This window comes from Trachurus trachurus, assembly GCF_905171665.1.
Source record: "Trachurus trachurus genome assembly, chromosome: 9".
NCBI classification, from domain to species: domain Eukaryota; kingdom Metazoa; phylum Chordata; class Actinopteri; order Carangiformes; family Carangidae; genus Trachurus; species Trachurus trachurus.
Window position 1 is genome coordinate 12812883 of NC_139895.1, and position 24303 is coordinate 12837185.

The 24303-nt window shown below is 40.6% G+C and overlaps 2 protein-coding genes across 2 annotated transcripts; one reads left to right on the forward strand and one right to left on the reverse strand.

Annotated features, from left to right (window-relative positions):
- Window positions 1–231: 231 nt before the first annotated feature.
- Window positions 232–5709, reverse strand: mboat4 (membrane bound O-acyltransferase domain containing 4). Its single transcript, XM_083979250.1, has 3 exons — window positions 5574–5709; window positions 2209–2433; window positions 232–2113 (listed from the first exon to the last, which is right to left on the reverse strand). The coding sequence occupies exons 2-3, from the start codon at window positions 2385–2387 to the stop codon at window positions 1150–1152; spliced, it is 1143 nt and encodes a 380-aa protein (XP_083835376.1). The 5' UTR covers window positions 2388–2433; window positions 5574–5709; the 3' UTR covers window positions 232–1149.
- A 33-nt stretch (window positions 5710–5742) lies between these two features.
- Window positions 5743–24154, forward strand: gldc (glycine dehydrogenase (decarboxylating)). The gene is made up of 25 exons (XM_083979249.1): window positions 5743–6174; window positions 6357–6435; window positions 9698–9833; window positions 10306–10470; window positions 10657–10734; window positions 10849–10996; window positions 11364–11560; window positions 11663–11759; window positions 11893–11998; window positions 12339–12478; window positions 13485–13565; window positions 13741–13838; window positions 14796–14880; window positions 15007–15048; window positions 15179–15321; window positions 16772–16847; window positions 18520–18645; window positions 19568–19717; window positions 20029–20141; window positions 20689–20830; window positions 21523–21634; window positions 21732–21827; window positions 21929–22101; window positions 22231–22311; window positions 23221–24154. The coding sequence occupies exons 1-25, from the start codon at window positions 5881–5883 to the stop codon at window positions 23359–23361; spliced, it is 3099 nt and encodes a 1032-aa protein (XP_083835375.1). The 5' UTR covers window positions 5743–5880; the 3' UTR covers window positions 23362–24154.
- Window positions 24155–24303: the final 149 nt, after the last annotated feature.

Consider the following 24303-nt stretch of genomic DNA (forward strand, 5'->3'; position numbering starts at 1 on the left):
AGATTTACATTAAGAATATGCTATAGCAGAGATCAATCCAGTGGCCATACATTTTAAGTATTTTTGGCGTTTATTCATGAAGTCCAGTTTATTTCACAGTTCAGCTACATCGTTTTCAAAGATTACCTAAGACAAACAATCATTCTAATAAATTATCACTTGCCCCGTTTACATGAGAGCTTTAATTCAGAATTAAAATCATTTAATTCTGAATTAAAGTTAATTCCGCTTTAAAAACATCATGTAAACGTGGTAATTATCTATTGCCACTCAAGGAATAATGCATTTTATTTTACCCTTTATCCAAATTTGAAAGTTATTGTTAATTGAGCATGATGTGATTTCAATATTAATTTCATATATTAGATCTATTCTTTGTCAGAACATGCCACAATTCAAACAGGAAAAAAAAAAATACATACATCATTCACTTGGATGTTACAGATAAATAACATGATATGAACACACAGCATAATATAAAACCACATTAGTATTGAGATTGTATGATTATTATGATGCCTATAATCTTTCCTACATGCTGAAGTAGATGTCTCTCAGTGAAGCCAGTTCCCAGCCAGTCTTCTCCTGATCAGTCAGTGATTGTGACTTGTTATGGGATGTCAGTTGCTTGCTGAGCCAGTCCAGTCTTGTTGCTTTTATTGGCAGCCACCAAGAGTACAGTACATTTCATGCCAAAATGTTTTGTAACAATACATGGCCAGAATACATGTTGTATGTTTTGTGATCCTCTCATAACAATTCCCTCCAGGAAATTGTTTTTTTTTTTGCCAGCAGGGTTATTAATAATATAATTATAATAATAATACATTTATTTATAAAGCGCTGTACAACACATCATCAAAAACTGAAAGCAGTTTACAAGCAGAAACATTACCAAAAAGAAAAACACACAAAACATACTTAAAACAGGGCAGGACTTCACTAATGAAAACCCAAGACCCATATGCAACAGTAAATAAGTGGGTCTTAAGCAATGTTTTGATTTAATTATTAGAGAGGGTCTTTTTTATATATATAGTTTGCTTTTACGTGATCATCAGTGGAGGTTTTAAAAACAATTTTGGCCTTTTGTATTTGTGCTGTTATGTCACAAATATGTAGATCTAGGAGTTTGCTCACACGACTACATCAGGGCTTTACCCTAAATGTGTTAAGCTTTAATAGTAAAACCAGTAGAAGTATATTACAAAGTGGAAACAGACCGATATATGTTACAGACAAAAGTCTCAAGCCGGAGATGTTTCTTAATTCTACAGCTACGGCCACACAAGACATGACCATCTGAGTGTTTATCCAGCCTAAACAAGAGTAGAGCAGCTTCCTCCATGATGAGGACAGCTTTGGGCGTACGTACCTGTGCATATAGTAGTCTGCTGTCACTGTTGCTGCCCAGGTCAAAAACCCCACAAAATGACCTAAGTGCAAACCGTGCCACCACAGTGAAAAACCAAAAGTCACGAACACCGGGAAACGTTTGCACCTTGTGTAAACGAGCCGACGCAGCCACGAAGCCGTTGTGCCGTTCCATCGACGGGCAAATTCTGAGACTCGGCTCGACGACTCGGTGCTCCAGAAATCCCCATCAGATAGTCGGCCCCAGTCTCCAGAGGGGTTTGCGTGAAATCCAAACCCGGCTGCGTTGTTGAGGCATTCACTGATCCTCCAGTGGGAGTAATACTGGATCCTCAGAGCCAGAGCAAAACCCCAAACCCACAAGATGTCAGAAAGAACAGCAGAGCAAGAGGGATCTGGGATGTTTTGTGTTATGAAACAGAGCAGACAAAACCTGACTAACTCCAGCAGTAACATCTGCATCGTCTTTACAAACACCACACCCAGTGGACAGGGTGGAGGCTTGAGGCTGATGCCCTGCATGAGGGACACGAACTGGCCGTAGGAGCACAAGGGGCCACCGAGCAGTGTGGTGAAACTGAGGAGGTAGCTGACGAGTGGGAGAAGCATCATCCAGCATCTCTTTCTAGATGATGAATAAGCATTAAAAGTAATCAAAACTTGTTTATCCTGGACGTCCATGGACACTGAGGTGATTCTCTGAGTGAGCAGCATCAAAGACGACACTGCCCAAAGCAATCTGAAAGTACAAGAGGTGGGTTTTTGACTGTAGTGCCTTTTAAAACTCTCCTATAATCTATTCACTTGATCTTTAATTGATTTTTAAATTACTACCTGATGCTGACAGGCTCGTGCAACCAGTATACCTTATACTGGATAAGCAGGTGCCAGAAGGTTTGCCACAACATCTGGATACCAAACACCCAGGTGTGGATGCAGGCTGGATCCACAAAGCCCAGCAGCAGAAGAAAGACGAAGGTGGAGATGAACAGAAGCGCGCTGTAGATGCCCATGGTGACAACTGCCAGGACACAACCTCCGACAGCAACAAACAGGTACCTGTCGACAGAAGCTCATGTTCAAATCAAATCGAATAAACTTTATTTGTCCCACAAGGGAAATTTGTCTTGGGCAAGTAACTGCCTAGTTCATACAATACATACAGAATATACAACAGTATCAATGGCAAGCATACACAAAAAAAAGAAAGAAAGAAACTGCGGTGAGTGCAATAAATAGGTTAAAATACAGAGTTCAGGTAGATTATAATACAAAGTTCAGATAAAACATACAAAAAACTAAAAAGCAAGGGATGTCGGTTTAAATAATGTTGACAAGCTGTGACTATTTGTTGATTAATCGATTAGTTCAAAAGTGAATGAATCAGCAACATCTCAGCCGCTGCAGCTTCTCCAGTGTGGGGATGAATATCATCTGACAAATGTATTATTATTTATTTATTGATTTACATTTATCATATCCTGAGGTCCTGGCCTGGTGATTAAAAAAAAAAGACATATCAGGAAAATGGTCCATTCATCATTGAAGTACACTTTTAATTGGAATATTTGTTTAAAATCATCTTAATAACGACAATATTTTTTTTTTATTAAATACTTACCAATATTAGTGAAACAAAAATAAAAGATTATGAGTAAATGTAAAAAAAAAAAAAAAAAAAAAAAGTTTCAATTGGTCTGAATAGTTCATACAAGGACACATTTACAAATTAATACTCTCAGCTTATATAAAATAAAACTTTCTCTGAGAGATGGGCCCCTTTAAAGAGTATTAAGAGTCCCATTGTAATGATGCCCTGTAATGTACCGGTACTAATGGATTTCTTGACACATTGCTTTTCACCTGCAGTTCATAATACCGTATAATAATAATCATCTGATCAATATCTACATACCTGCATGTCAACGACAGATATCCACCTTTGGCTAAAAAGTAGAACAAAAATGCAAATGGAAGAGAAAAACATTGGTGCATTAAGAACTGATGTCGCTCTAGGAGCCAGTCGATCAAACCCATATCTGAGCTTCAGTTTTGGGACAGAACTGAGACACCGATCAGAGACATTCGGTGCTGATTGTCCTATTAAAGAGCTGAAATACTTGATTTACCTGGACGACTGTTTGCCGTTCCACCTGTGGCTCGCATTAAAGTGACTCTGTTGTTTACTGTTAACACACATTACTGATAATGGTTATTCCTTTTTGTTTAACGTTGTCAGGACTGGGAAGCTTTTTTGTCAATCCATATTTCAGCAACTGTGGCAACTGAACTAAACCTCACTTTGTCTTTTTCTAATGTTTCTAAACCAAACAGATAGAAACTGAAGACGTCATGCAGATTTGATAACATTTTAACCAGATCTGATTATGGAAATTTGATTATTTCTTATTTTAAAGAAGAGTTGCTTTGTAATCTTGGCATCTTGATATAGTGGATTCAGTATCACAAGTTAAAACAAGAAACTGTCACTGGTTAATTTCTGTGTTAATTAAAGATGTTAGGCTTTTAGTTAAATCCTGACTGAGGAGTGTTTCATGTGACTTTATCTTTTAACTCCACTACATCCAGAGGAAAATATTGTAAACTCTTTCTTTACCATACAACTTTTATTTTTATTTATGAGATAATAAAATATGACATTTAAATGGTAAAATGAACTAGACTATTGTTTAGTCAGTCAATAGAAGATTAATTAAAGAAAATGAACTATATATTAAACTAACATGAGATGATTTTGAACTGCTGGTCCAACAAAACCACTGGATTGAAATTATGATGGTGCACTGTGCATCTTATAGATGTTGAAAATTGTGTGAAAATAACTGGCAGATGAATCAGTTATGACAACAATCTTAATTTACTCTAATGTCAAAATATTGCAAAATAATGTCTGAGAATGATATAGGCTATAACATTTTCAATCTGTCAAGGAAAGTTGAGGGTCCCAGTCAGTCAGTACATTTTATTAAAACCTCACAAACTTTTGCTGAAGTGATATCTAAGCACAAAGCAAAAAAACCAAAAAACAAAACAAACATGGCTGAAAAATGTTTTGGGGAAAACCACAGGAATCCACTGAGCAACAATGACCTGCCTGATCTTGCAAAAGTAACTGCAGGATATTCAGGAAGGAAGACATTATGAGGCAGAGATGTTGTACGTAGTAGGGACTGGAACTGGAAGTGACTGCTTATACGATATATAGGCTAACACTAGGAGGAAAAGACTTTGAGTCAACCAGCCACTTCAGATACAAAGTGGTGACACAATGTGCTCATTCACAATTGACTTTCTGTGGCATCATGCATAGGTGTTTTCAAGTTGTTGTTGTTGTTTTCTATTTGCTTGCAGATGTTTGATGTCTGTCAGTATATGGATTGGTCCTTTTGAAGCAGCACTGATCCCTTAAAGGGATAGTTCAACGTTTTGGCAAATTGGCCCATTGCCATAATCCCTATAGTCAAAGCAGTAGGTTTGTTACCTTTAATTGTCGGTGCATTTTTAGAACAGTGGAGCAGAGCCGCGAGCTGCTCAGAGCTACGCTACAGAGGTTCATGGGATTTCTTGGTTTCCCTCATCAAACTCATCAAATACACAATCCAAGACAAAAGTTGTGACCTGCACATTCACCATGCTATGAGATAATAACAGAACGTTACCAGACAGAGTTGTTTTAGAAAAATGTTGAACTGTTGAACATCACCTGCTAAAAAAAAAAAAAAAAATTTAATTTATCTGCAAGTATACTCTCTCATTTCAATGTATGTTTGTTGCAATCTTGCTGGTCAAAGGCTTGTGTGCTGAAGGGGACATACAGTAGGACTCTTGTGTGTGTGAAATAAGTGGTAGCCTAACTGCACAACAACCAAAAAGAGATGCAAACATGTCTGTGTCATCATCTGTGCATGTTTTAATCTGACTGATTTCTGATTGAATTAACAAGTAGTAGCTCATAAACTCATAGTTAATCTCTACAGTTAATGCCTACAGGTCAGGGTGTCACAATGTCCCAGTCCCATTTCTCAGACAGCCTGTTACCTCCATGCACTCACTCGTTATCACTGAACACACCCTGAGGCTGGGTAAAGTCTCCGCGCTGCTCGGGACGGACTTTGAGACTTCGGAGTGATACCTCGCTCCCTTTTTTTTTCTCTCTTTTTTTTTTTTTTTTTTTTTACCTTCTTCCTCTCTTGGCCAGGAGGAGAAGGTGGGCACGTGAGAAAGTTTAGCAGCTGTTTGACCGGGGCTCGTCACTACGTCACGCAGCATCTCCGCTCTGATTGGTCCGCTCTTGTGCAACTGTGCAGTTGTATAAACTCTGCAGTTTGAAGGAGTTGGCAGAGTCTCCTGCAGGGATCGCATCACTCTCAGTGGGGGGAAACTCTGCTGAGCAAAAGGGAAGGAGGAAAGAAAAAAAATAATAGTAATAAGAAGAGAGGCTTCTCCAGTTTCTGCACACTTGTCCTTTTGCAAAGTGATTTAGAGATGCAGAGCTGCGCCAAGTCCTGGGGGATCTTCTTGGCCAAGTCGGTGAATCCCAGCGCACCGTGCAGGCATCTGAGTGACAAGAGCCGCGTGGTTTGGAAACTTCAGTGCAGCAGGATCCGAAACAGCGGGGCATCCCCCCTCTCAGCAGCAGCCCGGGGTCTGAGGACGTCTGCAGCCGTCTCCTCCAGGCAGATAGAGCGAATATTACCCCGGCACGATGACTTCGCAGAGCGGCACATCGGTCCAGGTGAGAGGGAGAAGAGAGAAATGCTGGATGCTCTGGGAGTCGAGGTAAGATTTACTATACTCATCCCTCCAAAAACAAAAATGGGCGCAAATTATACATCCTTTCGTTTTTTTTCCCCTTCTTTTTTTTAATTGAACCCAACACTTGCTCTGAGCGACAAATCTGTATTATTGTCTACCCACGTTTATGTATCATGAATGTTTTGTTTTCTTTTTCTTTTTCACAGTCGATCGACCAGTTGATCGAAGACACAGTCCCAGCCTCCATCCGTATGCGGTGGAGTATGAAAATGGATGATCCAGTGTGTAAGTTTGTCTTTTTATATTCACTATATAGGCTATAATATGTGTCATTGCTATGATAAGATATTTATAATCTATAGGCTACATCCCTCTGGTGTGTCATCCCCTCTGCATGCGCGATCAGCCTCGATGCACTTGTGCCAAACCCGATTCACAATGGTAAATATTCTTTTTAAAATACAAATGTGCGTAAAAAAAAGAGGCTGTTTATCCCACTGCTATTTTGCACGGTGAGGTTTTTTTCTTCTCCTTCTTCCCACATAAATCGGGCGTTAAATGAAGCTAAGAGAGTGGCTGAAATGTAGGTTGCACCTCTATTGTGTGCCGTGGAGCGCACTCCCCTGTTAAGTCTTCCTTTGAACATATTTGGAGTTGTTTTTGCGAAACTCGGCGAGCGGCACCAATCTCCTGTTGGGAAGCCGATGCTCATAGGATGGCAACTGGAGTGTAAAGTTTAGCCTTGAGCTCCGGTCCCAAGTCCAGTTCAATCTGGTTACAGCGTTCACATTACATCACAGCCGAGGGGGTTCCTAATAAGGTGACTTTCGTATGTTTTGCATGGGATCTGCCTGGATGTGTGTGTGTATGTGTGTTTTCTTTCTTCATTTGTAATGTGAGTGGACATTGCATTCATTATTCCATGCAGAAGATACAAGCCAGACACAGAATAACAGGGTTTAATTTAATCAGAAGCTCATAATAAATAAGAGGTCAAGACAATAATTTCAAATACATGACTTAAATAGTTGATGTACTGTAGAATAGCTGCTTTCTCTGTGGCACCGCAGAAAGCTACACGAATGACACCCGACTACATAAATAATGAGTGTTTTCAAATGCAAATATATATATATTTTGCTTTGAGGGGGGGCTTATGTTAATTTTTTTGCACAGGGGGCTGCAGGTCATTGTCATTATCTCGAGTGTGCAGATGTGCAAAACACACAATACACTGCAGTAATGGCAAGAACAACATTTGTGGTATGGATGAATAACATTAGGTAGTGATGATGATACTTGTAAATGATGAGAGTAAGTAAATCCAGCTGGTGTTTGATGCAGTGAATCTGGTCATTGTTTATGGATCACGTGTCAGACGAAGCCTTCACTGACTTTCTTCAATTCCCTTAACGAGTTTATTCATTTTTAATCACAAATCAGAATTTTTTGTAAAACAGTAACACAGTATAATGAGGGCTTATCAGGATTATCATCGTCAATTAACATCACAAAAGCAGTGGGGAAAATGCCTGTCACAATCCCCTAAAGCCCGTAGTGGTGATTACATGTATGCATGTGTTGTGTTGTTTGACCAGCAGTCTCAAAATCCCTAATTAACTACCTCATCAAATAAAGATAAAGGGCAAATTTCACAAGTGAAGAGCTGATGGAGGGGGATTTTTAACATTTCTTTTTGACATAACAGGGGAAAAGATATAACTACTTAATCAATCTTGAAATAGTTGATTAAAACAATACTGAAAGTCTGTTAAACTCAATATTAAATGAACACCTAACCCAGACTAACATATTCTCCTTAATCTAAGGTGTGTGTAAAGACCTTATGCACCGCTAATAATAATAATAAACTGTCAAACAGAGATTAATAAGACTAATGTAAAGTGAGATAAAGAAGCTCAGGTATACTGTGGCGTTTCCATATCACCACCTCCTCCTCCTCCTCCTCGTCACTCTGATCCGCCCCGTGTCGGCCGCTCCCTGTGACTCTGCCGGATTTTCATAATGCAACAAGCCATGCTGAAGGAACAAACTGGAGGCCGTGCTGGTTTTCTGCTTGTTCAGCTTTGGAGGGCTTCGGTTTGCAAAGCCAGCAAAGGATTCTCTCTCCAACAATAGGCCTCCTGGATGCTTCTGAATCAGGCTTTTTTCGCTGCCCCCCCCCGTAGAACTCCCGGGACCATGGGAAAAGCACTCCTCCTCCGTCCTTATACTGACACAAACTCACACAAGATACACACACTAAAACACACACCCAACAACAGCTCACCCAGAACCTGCTGATAATCCTCAGTCACTAAATTCTTATTTTCTGTGCTGGATTTGGCCGCTTGCAGCCACCCACCCACCCGCCCCTAAGCACTTCTGTGGGAGTTGAATGTGCATCTTTTTTGCCTTTTCGAAGACGCTGTAAATATCCATTTGTATACTGGCTGACTGTCTCTCTCTCTCTTTCTCTCTCTCACCAACTGAGGACTAGAGGTGTCTTTTCTTCTCCAGAAAACGGGAGTAGTCAGGGCTCTCGGTTCAGACGGGCAGTATTGTCCATTCCTTGGAGTTGCTAGGCAGCCGGGAAGGCCAGAGGAATCTCAGAGGCTGGTTGTGCACTGGCAGAGCTCCCTTCCTTACAGCAGTGGGGAATGAGGCTAAATAACTGGCCATCGGAGAGAGAGAGAGAGAGAGAGAGAGAGAGAGAAACCGTATGGCATGACATGACATGTGGTACAGCTGCATTGTCCTCGCATCTTTAGCACTAGCTGTTCTTCCTTAGCGATGATGTTGTTTGCACTATATGTATTCGGAGAGTCAAACTTTATTTAGGACAGATACAAATTATTATTTTTTATAACCCTGCAGATTATTTTCTCCAAAAACTGACAGAAAATAGTAAAAACAAATGCCCCACGTTACAATATCCCACTAGTTCAGACTCATAAATTCATTGATAAACCATCCATCAATAATCAAAGTACACGGCAAATTAATTTTCTCACATTTGACAAATTGACTAATCACTGCTGATCTAAGTGCATCAGGAACACATGGCACCTCTAACGAACTGCGTGCTGCACTGATCTGCTCCACATGAGATACATGACGTTGTTCATCAGATCTTTGGCCATATCTTGTTAGATATAATTAGTTTGGTGTTGGACAGAAATGTAAAGTCAAAAAAATGAGAAATCTTTATGTTTATCATCATCATGTTATAGATGGGCGGTGTGGATGAATGCACGATATGTGACATGTATTCTGATACTTTTACATTTAGCTATAATCCAGTCGAGAAACAGATGGAAACATCTGTTCATTGTTAATGTAGTGAGTGAATGAAATGCTACTTCATCATATTGAGAATTATAATAAAATCAGACATGTAGGCACATTTATTGTCTTAGTATTGTAATGTTTTGAAGCCTTTCACTGTCCCATTCTTACAAATGAAAATCTAAAGTCATGCCCAGCAGACTTTTTGTTGAAGCTACTGTTTCAACATTTTGTCTGTCTCTCTTTGAATATCTCACAGGTGAGAATGAGATTCTTGAAACTCTACAGGAGATTGCATCGAAGAACAAAGTATGGAGGTCCTACATCGGCATGGGCTACTACAACTGTTCGGTACCACCACCCATCCAGAGAAATCTCCTGGAGAACGCAGGCTGGTGAGTGGCTCACCTCGGGTGACCTGACCTCAGGAGAGGACTTGCAGACGTTTTAAAGTGCTAAAGGCTTGTGTAACCCTAGCCCCCCCTTCTGACTCAGTCACAGATAACTAATAATGCTTATTCATGAGGTTTGGTTTCTCATTTTAAGGTAAATTGCTGTGGTGCACAGTAACGTGACTTTAATAGGAAGCTGTGTGACTTGAGACTTTTACTCATGTGAGATCTGATGATTTACTTGTCACACGCAAAGATTTTCTTTGACCCCAAAAAACCAAATCAACAGTCCTTGCGCACATTTTTTTTTGTCCAAAATCCCAGGATCGGCGGTGGTGGGAGGGGGGGGGGGGCGTAGGGGTGTACAATGTGTCCCGCTGTCCCCCTCTCGGCTCTTTGAAATCCACCAACATTGTGCCATTGTCCTCGTGTCCAGACTGGCTCTGCTGATTCATAACGTGTGTCTTGTTCTCAGGGTGACTCAGTACACTCCTTACCAGCCGGAGGTCTCTCAGGGTCGCCTGGAGTCGCTCCTCAACTACCAGACCATGATCTGTGACATCACAGGCATGCCCGTGGCCAACGCCTCCCTGCTCGACGAGGGGACGGCCGCCGCTGAGGCCATGCAGCTGTGCCACAGGTGGAGAAAAGTCTTTGCACATACAGTATCACAGCTACTTATAATCCTAGAAGTGTTATTAGAAATAGAAATAGATGAGAATAAAGTTCAACTGTAGATGTAATGTGTGTTTTGCCTCACAGGGCCTGACTTGCAGTATTTTGTCCACAGTTCTCTGACCAGATATTTGTGTTTAAATTCTCACAGACAGAACAAAAGAAGGACTTTCTACATCGACCCACGCTGCCACCCTCAGACCATTGCTGTGGTGCAGACCAGAGCCAAGTATGAACTCCACACTAGACTCTGCTGTCAAAACAACTTCTGGATACAAAAATATGAAATGTGAAGTCTTTTTCTATGATGTACCTTTTTAAAGCTTTGATGCCTCTGTTGTAGCTACATTGGGGTGAAAACGGTGCTGAAGCTGCCTCATGAGATGGACTTCAGTGGGAAGGATGTGAGCGGTGTGCTCTTCCAGTATCCAGACACCGATGGCAGGGTGGAGGACTTCACCGCCCTGGTGGACCGCGCACACAAAGGAGGGGTAAGAGGCAGTTCCACACAGGATGCAATGGGATTTTTCTAGCAGTGGTTTCAATAGAAAAGTGTCCAATATCTAAATTTTTATTGTCTTGATGTCTGAAGAAAGCGATTGAATATCTCACTGTACCTGCACCTAAAGTTTTACACTGATGACACACAGCTTTATATTCACATGGAAGGCTTAGCTTTCTGTGGCTTTAGCCAGAGGGCTGGGATGTGTTTCATTCATCATTAAGTTGTTGTTGCAGTTGGAAATCTTTCTTGTAAATCCACAATGTGTCATAATAACTATAAAATGCAAGAGATTAGTCAGAGGAGTCTTTCACAACCGCACCGTGACTCACTTCCGATGCCGTCCCTGCTCCCAGGCCCTGGCTTGCTGTGCCACCGATCTGATGGCGCTCTGCGTGCTGCGTCCTCCCGGTGAGTTTGGCGTGGACATCGCCCTGGGCAGCTCCCAGAGGTTCGGCGTCCCTCTGTGCTATGGAGGTCCACACGCCGCCTTCTTCGCTGTTAAAGACAACCTGGTCCGGATGATGCCTGGCAGGATGGTTGGCGTCACCAGGTGAGACGTTTGATTGATTGATCGATCGCGCTTGAGTTCCTGTGACAGAGCTTCAAGTTAAATCTCCGTGGAGGAAACTCAGCAGTGGAATTTATATTTCAGGGATGCAGCCGGTAAGGAGGTGTATCGACTTGCTTTGCAGACCAGGGAGCAGCACATCCGCAGAGACAAAGCAACCAGCAACATCTGCACTGCACAGGTACGTGACCGGGCAGGAAGTGGAAAAAATTCTGACTAACCATCATAGGAAAATGTTTCTTTATGTATTTGTAAAGCCTGTATGCCAATGAGCTGATATAGAATTTTTTTTTTTCTTCATTGCATCCTCCTAGGCTCTGCTGGCCAACATGGCTGCCATGTATGCACTGTACCATGGTCCTCAGGGCCTCAAACACATCGCCGAGAGGACACACAACGCTGCTCTGATCCTTGCTGAAGGTAGGAGTTGATTTTACTTGAAATCAAGGTTTTATTGATTCAACAGCAGAATCATTTTCCAGATGTAGTCGTTTTTCTCCCACTTTGTGAAACTTTGTGTGTTAGATGTGTTTGTTTTCCTCCAACATGTGATTGATTCAAGATGAAAGAGAAATGAAATAGTCTTTGTGTATACATTGTCATTTTATGGTAAGATATGTCATCATTCTGGACACTTTGGATTAATTCCTGCAGCAAAAACCTCCTTCCAATCTCCTTATCTATATATAATAGATATAGTATAAGTATATTCAGTTATTTATACACTGACTGTACAGGTGAACAATTTGCTTTGTTTCAGGTCTGAAGAGAGCAGGACACCGGCTGCACAGTGAGATGTTCTTCGACACTCTGAAGATCAACTGTAGTGTGGCGGCCAAGGACATCCTGGAGAGAGCCGTGCAGAGGCAGATCAACCTACGAGCCTACACCGAGGGAGTGGTGAGCATGAATTCCTTATGGTTTTAATGGGGAACACAGACGTTGGGGTCGAACTGCAGCACCGAAAGTGAAAGTGAACACAAAACATGATACAATTTAGAGACGCCCATTCATACACACACACACCGGAAAATTTACACGTCAAAATCAGAGAAACCCTCTGCAATAATACGTAATTCAAGAGTGGGCCTGTGTACACGTATGCACACATACACACAGAATACTTACACACATACATGCCTACCTATACTTCCAAATAGATAAAGTACATTAACAAGAACAGAGGAGAACCAGTTTAGATAAACTATGTCCTCGAGAGAAAAGGAAGAGGGAAAGATAAATCAGAAACAGGAACAGGATGTTTGGAAGTAAATAAACAGTAAGGATTTAAAGAGATGAAAAGATGTTATAGACCTAATTGAGCAAGGGAGGTTATTCCAGTCGACTGGAGCTTTAAATTTAAATGCGTGTCGACCAGATTCTTTACTGATTCTAGGAGTGAGAAAGAAGAGCTGATTAATATTAGGTTGTATTGTGAACTGAAGGGAATTAAATATTGTTTCAGATGTGGAGGGAAATGTTCTGCCGAACAGAGATGCTGCATACAAACAAAGGATTATAGTATTGTGTCACAAACCAGTTTTTTAGGAGATGCCAGTGGTTCATTAGATCTGTTATAAATAAAAGGTTTAATCAATGATTAACAAATATTTAGAGCTGCACTTATACATACAATGATTTAGACATGTACAAAATTAATTAATGCTGTGATTCATAATTAATTCAGGTTGTTTATTAAGTACTTTATAAAACATCTGTTAACACATCTCTTAATACATATATTAATCGTATTGTATGGAAGAATGCTTTATATATTTCACAATGCCTATCTAAATGTTAATAATGTATTAGTGTTTATAAAGTTTTCTCAAAATGTCAGTTTCTGCTTTTATTTTATGACTTTTATTTGACCTTTTATTGCATTTTTTGACCATCTTCTCTACAGCTGGGTGTCTCTCTGGACGAGACAGTGACTGAGAGGGACCTGGACGACTTGCTGTGGGTCTTTGGCTGTGAATCATCAGCTGTATGTTGATTGTTATTCACCACATTTTATTTATAGTTTATCTATTTTCATTTAATTATTAGTTGTACCTGGTCAGGATAGTGTTTTTTTTATTTGTAGAGGTAGCTGTAAGGTCAAATTAAAAAAATAATAAACAAAAACACCTGCTTTAATTTTGAAATGTTAACATTTCTAGGAGCTGATCGCTGAGAAGATGGGCGAGCGGGTGAAGGGAATTATGGGAAGTCCTTTCAAGAGGACGAGCAAGTACCTCTTGCACCAGATCTTTAACAGGTTGGTTTTCCTCAGTTGAATTACAACACTGCAGCACAGAGTGACACCAGTGATAACACACTGCACAGACATGATACTGACTTTATGCCTTTATGACATGTTGGGCTATAAATAAATATCAGAATATTGGTCTCATTGACCGCAGCTGCACTTGCCAAACATGGCGCTGCTGTTAAAGCCGTTTTATTACTTCCATAGTGACTATATTGCAGAACATAACTGACTTTTCAGACTTTTCAGTGCTGTGGTTATTTGACATGAGGCTGCTGCGCTAACAGACTCGTTGATTTGCCTCAGAGGATTAACAGTACATTGCAAACTGGAATTAATATGTGATATATAACATTTTCTATTTTTATACACTGTTTGTGTAATTAACCTCTTCTGACCTTTTTAAGATAAACCCAGGCTGGTGTTCGTCTTGACGTCCACTCGCAGTCTTTTAAGATCAGGTTTAATTTATTATACAAAATAAAGCACGTGCTTTTTCTTGATAGAGTTAGAGTTTAAACCAATTATTTCTACAGTAGTAGTGGAAAAGTAAGAGTCTTTGTGGCAACACGAGTCTCTGCTGGCAGCTAAACCAGACCTTATTATCTTTATTGCTGCCTGAACGGCACCCTGCAATCAGGACTTCAAATGCTATAAATCCTTAATGTTATTCCTTTACAATACTGTGCAAAAGGCTTAGGTCATATAACCAAATATAGACCATGAATAGTTTTTCATAAATTCCTCAATTAACTGTATAAAGTGCAGTAAAAAACGAGAGGGGTAATAGGATCAACATTTGGCCTGACTGCACTTCTGGGCAGTTTCTCAGGGTACATGACAACACTCTTTTTAATTTTCTCTTTTGCTCTGTGGATTCAGGTTGTCTCAAATCCCTGCTATTTTTTTTTGTTAGAAGGCTACAGGGGTTAATTATTTGTCTTTGTGCTTCACCTTTGTCTCCAGTTATCACTCTGAGACCAACATTGTGCGATACATGAAGCGCCTGGAGAACAAGGACATCTCCTTGGTGCACAGCATGATCCCACTGGTTAGTGGTCCCTGGAGTCGAGATGACAAGATATTCACATTTGCAAGAAAAAAAAAAAGCTGAATTTCATATGATGCCATAATTATGCGAGACTTGTGTTGGTAAAATGTAGTTTTCTTCTTCAAGGGCTCCTGCACAATGAAGCTAAATAGTTCTTCAGAGCTCATGGTGAGTGATTCAATAGATCTGATTCAGTAAATCTGTGCAAAACTTTCACTTTTTTTTTTTTTTGGAAAGTTCCTGCCGCTCCTTCAGCTCACTGCTCTTCTTCTCTCTGCTCTCACTCTTCTTTCTTCAGCCCATCACCTGGAGGGAGTTTGCCAACATCCACCCATTCGTGCCTCTGGACCAGGCTGAGGGCTACCAGACACTCTTCAGACAGCTGGAGAAAGACCTCTGTGAGGTGACGGGCTACGACAAGATCTCCTTCCAGCCAAACAGGTAAGAGAAGAGCTCATAAACTCATTAGGTCTATTAATAATCTCTGACCTCTAGCTTGAAGCAGTTATTATACGATATCATTTGTAATTTATGTGACATCCAAGAGGTGGAGAATGAAATCCATTTTGTGTTCTACTGTCTTTTCTATATGACTCATTGTTTAGTAAGGTAGATCCAAATAATAATTTGTGTGGTTAGACGATGCTGAGAAGCTAAAACATCTTTTTCAGTTGAACATATTTGCATTTTCTTTATTTCTTGAAAAGGCTTGGGCAATGAGACGGAGAGCGATATATAGTTGAGTACTGAAAGTAACCTTAAATTGTTTATTTATGTGTCACACCTGTGTGGCAGGTAACACCAACAGGAAGGACTGTCTAGTCCTTTTTTTTGTATTTGCCATTAAATGTGTCTTGTAATCCCATATGGGATGGGCTACAGTGGTGGCATGACACGAAAAAAAACAAAAACATTCATTTATTCATTATTATACAAAAGTGTAAAGATAATGGATGTCAATTTAAGTCATGCAAGTGTCATGGCACCATGCGAAGTTCTGGTGACTGCATCGAGAGTTTGGATATGAGACATATTAACTTTAGTGATCTCTTCACCATCTTTAATGCAGTACTATGAGGTTAAATGTGTAATTTATCCAATACTTTGATTTATCATCAAATACCTTCATATCTAATGTGTAATGTTTTGCACCTCAGCTGTAACTGTAGTCAATGCTGTAGTTAACATGTTAAACATTAAACCTGCTCATCATAATGGCACTGCCGTTGTGACCCACGGTGACATGCCTCACATGTTAACGTTTAGTTGACAGCACTGGTTTAGATATAATGTCAGACTCTCAGTAAGTCTTAAAGCTGCTCATTGTCATCATGTAATAAATGTGGGAAATTTCTAACAAAACCACCTGAGTTGAAAATTTGAATATGTTTAGTTTATGTAGCTCAAGGTATGAAAACTACATCAGCTTGTTTGTTGAATGTGTTAATCATGCAGACAGTCAATGATTCTGCCTTTTTTTATAGCCTAAAAAAATCTAAAATCTTCTTATACTTCAGGCTATAAAAAAGGCAGAATCATTATAAGAAGATTTTAGCTACCAGTTGTTGTTGTTGTTGTTCTTTGGTAAAAGAGTGATTTTACAGTCTTTTAATTGTACATTATGTGCATGGTTTGAGTGTGAACACAACTGTGATTGAGGATAGAAAGGCAGAAAGAACATCGATAGAGCTGATAAAGCACACACCTACATGATCCTGGTATCACCATGTACCAGCAGCAGCAGGTTTATGAACAGCACGCCATGCTGCCTTTTCTCCCCTTTTGGTAATGTCTGCAGACTGGTCTTTGAACTGTGCTGAGGTAAGGATGTGGGTGTGTGTGTGTGTGTGTGTGTGATACATGACCATGGTGTGTTTGCCCTGTCTTCCAGTGGTGCTCAGGGAGAATATGCTGGTCTGGCCGCCATAAAAGCCTACCTGAACTCAAAGGGAGAGAGCTCCAGAAGTGTAAGTCTGCTGCCGCCGCTGCTGCTGCTGCTGAGAGATAAGAAAAGTTGAGGCAAAAAAATCACTGAGAATTAATGTCAAGTTGATGTTAATAAGATTAAATAACAAGACAGCCTTTTAACTATCTGCACTGAGAGCAAATAACACTGAGGAATGTTGGGATTAAAACTAAAACTATGTTTAGTTACGATCACAGTTTTAGAGGAAAATATATATTATTTGCAATGTAGCACGAAGACTTCCTTCCTGTGCATTAATAAACAGGAGACTACAAGCAGAACGCAAACGTATAATGTGGTAACGAGTCAGATTTTACTACTTTTTGCCAGAGACAGCAAAACCAGGGTTTAATGCTACAAAGCAGAGCTGAGCTACCTCTTCTCCTGTCTGGAGCTTCTCACTTTAATCCACAGACAGGGAGCTGATATCAGTCACGTCATACAACTCTCAGCAAATAAGAGTATTACCCAAAAACGTTGCATAAACCCAACTAAAAGTGAAACGGTAAGTCCTCCCTGTTTCTCCACAAGGGTGTGAGTTCCTCTAAAAGCAATAAAAACTATAACACCCATGCTATTCTTAGACATACTATACTCTGATCCATTTGGCCACAGAAGCAGCTCTGATATGTAAAGATGAGTCAGTCATTTCGGTTTTATTGTTCAGGGCTACAACAGGTTTCAGGTTTTGCTGGCTAGAAATTCCTCTAGTATCCTGACGTGCTGATTGGCGGTAGATCCAAGGACAAGGCGAGATAAGACGCCCCCCCCCCCCTCAGATTAAAGACTGGCTGACGCAGGTATTTCTGTCTTGTACTGTTATTGGGCCTTTTTTAATAGCTCCCTCATAAGGACATCTTAGATAGTAGCCTGATCCCTTGACACAGTCAAGGTCCAAACTAACAACCGTTTGTGCAAACAGAGGGGGGGCTGAAAACACTCTGAACCCACTGTGGGTTACCTGCTTTCAAGATGCCATATTTGGAGCCTCCAAGACTTTGATAACTGCAAGTCAGCGGTGCGACGGCCTCTGCAGTGTTGTCCCAGCCAGTCGCTGGGGTCGAAGTTACCCAACCCAGAGGTCTGAGCGCCCCAGTTTCCTTTGTGACATTTTGCAACTTTAGTCACGCAAGTGTCACCCTAATAAGGGATAAAATCAATTAGTGACCTGAAGGCAGGTTAAGCATTGGTTCCGGCAGTGGGTGTGGACTGGATCAAAATTCAACCAAAGAGTGAGACGATTTCCCCACGCAGACTGAAACCTTAAAAGACCTTCTGTTTTCCTATAGATGGAGAATGTATTTTATTAATTCAACACTTTATTGGTATTTTATTAAACATACGTAGAGAAGCCAGGACACCATCTCTGAGCTGCTTTTGGTTTCAAATTTTTGTCTTTCTAGGCAACGTGGTCTTCTTAGATTTAAACTCACTCAGGGAAATTAATTATAATAAAATGTGGCTTTTGTTATCAAAGGTTTGGACTTAGTCCCCACAATCCCTATATCAGTTCTTCCTTTCTGTTCCTGGAGAGTGAGAGGTTATCACAAGGTCATAGCCTGCCAGGTTTTTACAAATGCTGACTATCATCCAGGTTATAAATACACTACATCACAACTTCCTCATGCTGTTATCTGACTTTATATATATATATATATGTTCTTTAACTCCAGGTCTGTCTGATCCCCAAATCGGCCCATGGCACCAACCCAGCGAGCGCTCAGATGGCCGGCATGAAGGTTCAGGTGGTGGAGGTGGACAAGGACGGCAACATCGACCTGGCACACCTCAAAGCGCTGGTGAGAACTGAGCTGTTGTTGTTTCCCTTCTGGTTGGACACACGACGATGGATTAACTCTCAGAGACAAGATCCTTGTCTAATGGATGAGATGTGATAAGGAGTCTGAGGAACGCTATTGAACAGCATGTTGTGATTTAAAGGATCCATCAGTCTGGGGCTTGACCCTAAAATTGAGGACACTAATACCTCTCTGCTCCTTAGATTTAGAGTCTGTGGTCCAAACCTACAGACTGAAGCTGATCACTACAAACTTTAACAAGACTTTTCTTTTTTTAAACTCTTTCCTGAAATATTTATGTATAAAGTCATTGATCATGAATAGATAATGATCAGTGATCATTGTCAGTAGCTACATTTTCTATTACAGTCTGGCTTTAATGTGATGACAATGAAAGAACATTGAATGGGCTTTATGCACAGCTCCACTACTTCCTGAAATAAGCCAGCTCGTTTATTTCCTGTCTTACATTATTGGACCGACTGATTAATCCAGGTGTGTCTGACCATTGTTGTGAGGTCAGACACACCTGGATTAATCAATTGGTCCAATAATGTAAGACAGGAAATAAACGAGCTGGCTTATTTCAGGAAGTAGTAGAGCTGAGCATAAAGCCCATTGTACATTTCAGCTTTTTAAGTATTTATCAGGACTATCGATGTGACATCTCTTGTATTTGTCATATCACAATTCAGAGGTAGCAGGTCAAATTTTCTCCGCATTACAAGAATCACAAACCTCCATTAGGGTTTTTTAAGGGTTCATTTAATGCCGTTTGTTTTGGTGAAGAAATAACAGGAGACCAGGGAGAGGAAAGAAACAGTGTGTTTTAACAAAGCTCTCCAGTTCAGTTGGTGGCTCCTGGGGCGCCACCATCTATATTTTATTCCTAATGAATACTTTATGCTGCCTCCTCTCTCAGGTGGATAAACACAAGGCGAGCCTGGCGGCCATGATGATCACCTACCCCTCCACCTTCGGTGTGTTCGAGGAGAAAATCAGAGATGTGTGTGATCTTATTCATGCCAACGGTGGCCAGGTGTACCTGGATGGTGCCAACATGAACGCCCAGGTGAGACAAGGAACAGCAGCACAATACGCTGTGTAGTGCTGTTCATCAGTACATTATTAATTAGTGGAAACTCAAAGCTTATAGAAGAAAAGGGTAATAGATGTTATCGTGCTGTAAATAAATAACCTTTGGCCTCTATATAATATGCATATGATGCTTTTTACACCAATACAACCTCTACCAATCCCAGACAGTCTTCAAGTCTGAATGTGAAATGTATGCATTCAATCTAAAAACACACACAAATGATTTGATGAAACCATTAAAAAAAAAGCATAAAAGCATCTTCTTCATGTTTCTCTGTCTTACAGGTGGGCTTGTGTCGCCCTGGAGATTACGGCTCTGACGTCTCTCACTTGAACCTGCACAAAACCTTCTGCATCCCCCACGGTGGAGGAGGACCTGGCATGGGTCCCATTGGAGTGTAAGTCAAATTAAACTAAAAAAAAAAAAAAAAGTGAAATGATGTCTTTGTGTGTCACTGAATCAGCTCCACTTATGCTCACACCTGCATGTTTACAATATAGACGAGTGGAGATGATTATCCTGCATCGCATTTTAATCATTTAGAACCTGTAAAAAAAATAGTTTTTATCAAACTTTATCAAAGTTTTGCATAAAATATAATCTTAAGGTATCAAACATTTTAATTTACATTAACTTCTCTCAAGTCATGTCAATACAGCACTTCACTAATGTTTAATGCTAAAATGTTATCCTATTCTAAAGCAGCCTGACCAGGGACAAAGACTACAAATTAGTTGAAGCTAGATGTCTTGTATGCATCGCATTTTCCATTTTTTGTGGCAATGTTGTATGTATTGTCCCTGTTAAATAAACATAAAAAAAAAAAATTAGTTATTCATAGAAGAGTAACATGTTTATACTTATAGAAGGAGTCTGATTACAGTAGAGGGTTTTAATACTCTTTGAGCCTGTCTGAACACGTCCGTCTGCTCCGTCCTCACCAGGAAGGCCCACCTGGCCCCGTTCCTGCCGAGCCACCCGGTGGTCCCCATGCACTCGGTCAACGCCAGCAGCTCCCTGGGCACCATCAGCGCCGCGCCCTGGGGCTCCAGCGCCATCCTGCCCATCTCCTGGGTTTACATCAAGGTCGGTGCAGCAGATTATCAGAGACGGACGAGATCCAGACCCGTTCAGTCAGCGGAGAAAATAAAGACCCCGTTGTTAATAAAACCTTTAGACTTAACTGCTTCCTGCATGAGTCTTGACTCTGAATAGAGGATCGGAGACAACTGGATTTGCTATTTGACGTTACGTGTTTAAATATTTACTGTAAGTGACATCAGCTCCTCTCACATGTTGTCACATAATGAGCTGTTAAAGTGTTTACTGCCGGAGTCACGTGAACTTAAAGGTCAGAATGTCACTGTGGAGGCGACCAATAAGTGTTGTCATTTTTGTTTAATCAGGAAGAAATGCTCCGAGGAGATAAAATGTGCTGATTTCAGGAAGGGAGAGACAACAATCAAATGGGGGAAACAAAACAAACGAAAGAAAAATGCCTTCAGTGTGATAATTTTAGATGTTGTCTGACCTGGGTCACTGCTCTGTTTCCAACTTCCACTTTCTACATCGTCTTGTGTTGTTTTCATGTAAAACAGGTTTTATTATTCAGCTCTTTCAATTTGAAACATAACGGGAAATAGCTGCATGACTGAATGTGTAACGGATCGTGCAAAAATCTGATGTTATGACAGATCTACCACAGATCTGAATAGTAAAAAAAATAGACAGGTTTGAATCATTATGTTCCATATTAATAGTGTGTCTGTGTGTTTTAGATGATGGGATCCAAGGGGCTGCTTCATGCTACAGAGGTGGCCATCCTCAATGCCAACTACATGGCCAAGAGGCTGGAAAGTCACTACAAAGTCCTCTTCAGAGGCAGGAAAGGTGCGGCTTCATTTCTACTCTCTACACCTTCGGACACCTTCAGACAGTTTGTGAATGTCGTTTTTTAAAAAATATGTTTTTGTGTTGCTCTGAACAGGTTTTGTAGCTCACGAGTTCATCCTGGACGTGAGGCCGTTCAAGAAGACGGCAAATATCGAGGCTGTCGACGTTGCCAAGAGGCTGCAGGACTATGGTACGATGAGTTACTGTATTTATTTGTATCTCTTTGTATCTCCTGCCTGTATATTTGGTGTTTTTAAACCGTCTGTTTCTGATTTGGGTGCGTGTGTCCAGGTTTCCACGCGCCCACCATGTCGTGGCCGGTGGCTGGTACGCTCATGATCGAGCCCACGGAGTCGGAGGACAAGGCTGAGATGGACCGGTTCTGTGACGCCCTGCTCGCTATCCGACAGGAGATCGCAGACATCGAGGAGGGAAGGATGGACTCACGCATCAACCCGCTCAAGGTACAACACTGGAGCTATTGATCTCTTTTTATTCAGGGTGAAAAGATGACGTGGATTAGTTGATATACTGTATACAAACCTTTGATAGTCGATGTTACAACCTTTGTGTGTGTGTGTGTGTGTGCACAGATGTCCCCTCACTCTCTGGCCTGCATCTCATCCTCCAACTGGGACAGACCTTACTCCAGGGAGTTTGCTGCTTTCCCCCTGGTGAGTGTCCTCATCTCTGACAACTCAAAGTTTCCTGCTCAACTAAAAGTGTTCTGGATAATTCCTGGTCTTTATCGACCTCTAGTGGTGACGAGTAGGAATTGCAACAACATTGAGGCACAAGCCTCTATAATTTAATCTCCATGTCACAATGTTAGTTTGGTTGGTCATTTGTGCCTCCACTTTAATAATAATAATAATACAAATAAATAAATATATTAAAAAGACATAACAACAACAACAATAATAAGTAAAAAAAAATCAATGAATAGTAACTATTTTTTTAGGGGAAAAAACTGTCTGAGGATGTCACCTTGAGCACTTTTTTTGTTGTTTTTTCAATGTAGAAACACGATTTGCAGTAAAACAAATATAATTTGACTTAATGGAGTTATGTACTTTGAATAACTTTAACATGTATACTTGGACAGTCAAATCTTTACTTAAATATACTTCAAAAGCAGCAAGCAAGTATTTAAACTTTTTTGCAAGTCTTTTTGTTGTTACAAAACCCAAGGAATTAAACAGCTCACTGTAAAATCTGTCGACTTTGGCAAAAAGAAATGGCCATAAAAATGGAATCATTGTCATTTTTATAGGCAGTTTGTCCAAAGCAGTAGAAAGCATGCATATACAAAAACAAAATTGTGCAGGTGCTGAGCTAAAAAATGCTGCTGTGGCTCGAAACGTTGTCACTAATTAATAAATTGCACTATATAGGAGCCCTTGCATTGTGTTTACTTAGAAATAAGTAAGAAAGAAAGAAGTTTTCGAAGTCAAAAAGTATAGTAAAATGTAAAACATATTTACTGTTTAAGTGTTTGTACTTCAGTAAAAAGCAACTGTCCATTAGCATTTCAGTAACTGACTATTTTCTCACCACTGTGCCGTTGTTTTCTGACCTTCCAGCCCTTCATCAGGCCCGAGACCAAATTCTGGCCGACCATCTCCAGGATCGACGACATCTACGGCGACCAGCACCTCGTGTGCACCTGCCCCCCCATGGAGGTCTACGAGTCTCCATACGAGGAGAACAGGGCGTCCTCATAGATGCCCCCCCCCCCTTTAATCTGTTCCGGTCCCAACGTCCGGCTGAAGCTCCAAGCGCTTAAAACTCAGACTTGAAACAGTTGTGGAGGAGAAAAAAGGGGGTTGTGTAAGGCCCCAAAACACGACTTTGTGAAATCACGTTAGTCGGAGAAGAAGTTTTTCTGTCACCTGTCTAGATGTAGTTGAATAAACCTGAGTGACATGTGTCGACTGTCACGTTAAATAATAGCATTAATATAATAATATTAATGTTTGAGCAACTTGGGTACAGACAGAAATGCAGAGGTTGTGCTGTCAGGCTCTTCACCAGACAATGAACTACTAGACTTTCTCTGCTGCTGTTTTCTTCCATCTCTCTCTCTCTTGTTTTTTGTTGTTTTGATGATTTCAGACTTTCCCTGTCCTGCCTTGTTTTTAACATTAGTGTCCTGTGAGTTTAACGGAGCCTACAGCTGTCTGTGAATCTGCAGGAGAGTCCCTGGCCTGAGCACTTTCTGATTTCACACCGAGTCTTTAGCCTACTTATTATGAATGGATGTCGGGTCTGAGTCGGGACGTTGGGACTGGTCTGGGGATTATGGGTTTTTTTTACCCTTCTTGAACTTTAATGGACCAAAGGTGCAACTTCTGAGTCCGCTCTGTAACACACCTCTGAAACACTGTGCCACTGAGCTGAGCACAGTTTTTTTTGTTTTTGACTCCCAGCATCTGATAAAGATAAAGAACGCCCTTGGTGCCTCTATTCTGTTGTGTAAAATAGCTGCCTTGGCTTTTCCCCAATTTCTCCCCCCCCCCAAATATGACAAACTATAGATGTTAGTTTCCTTCTAGGCTTTTGTTAATATGCATCTGTAGTATGGAAATGTTTTAAAGTATGTTGTGGCATTTGTTGGATACATAGAAAATAATGTCTTAATGTTGATTTTACGTGAATTATTTTCT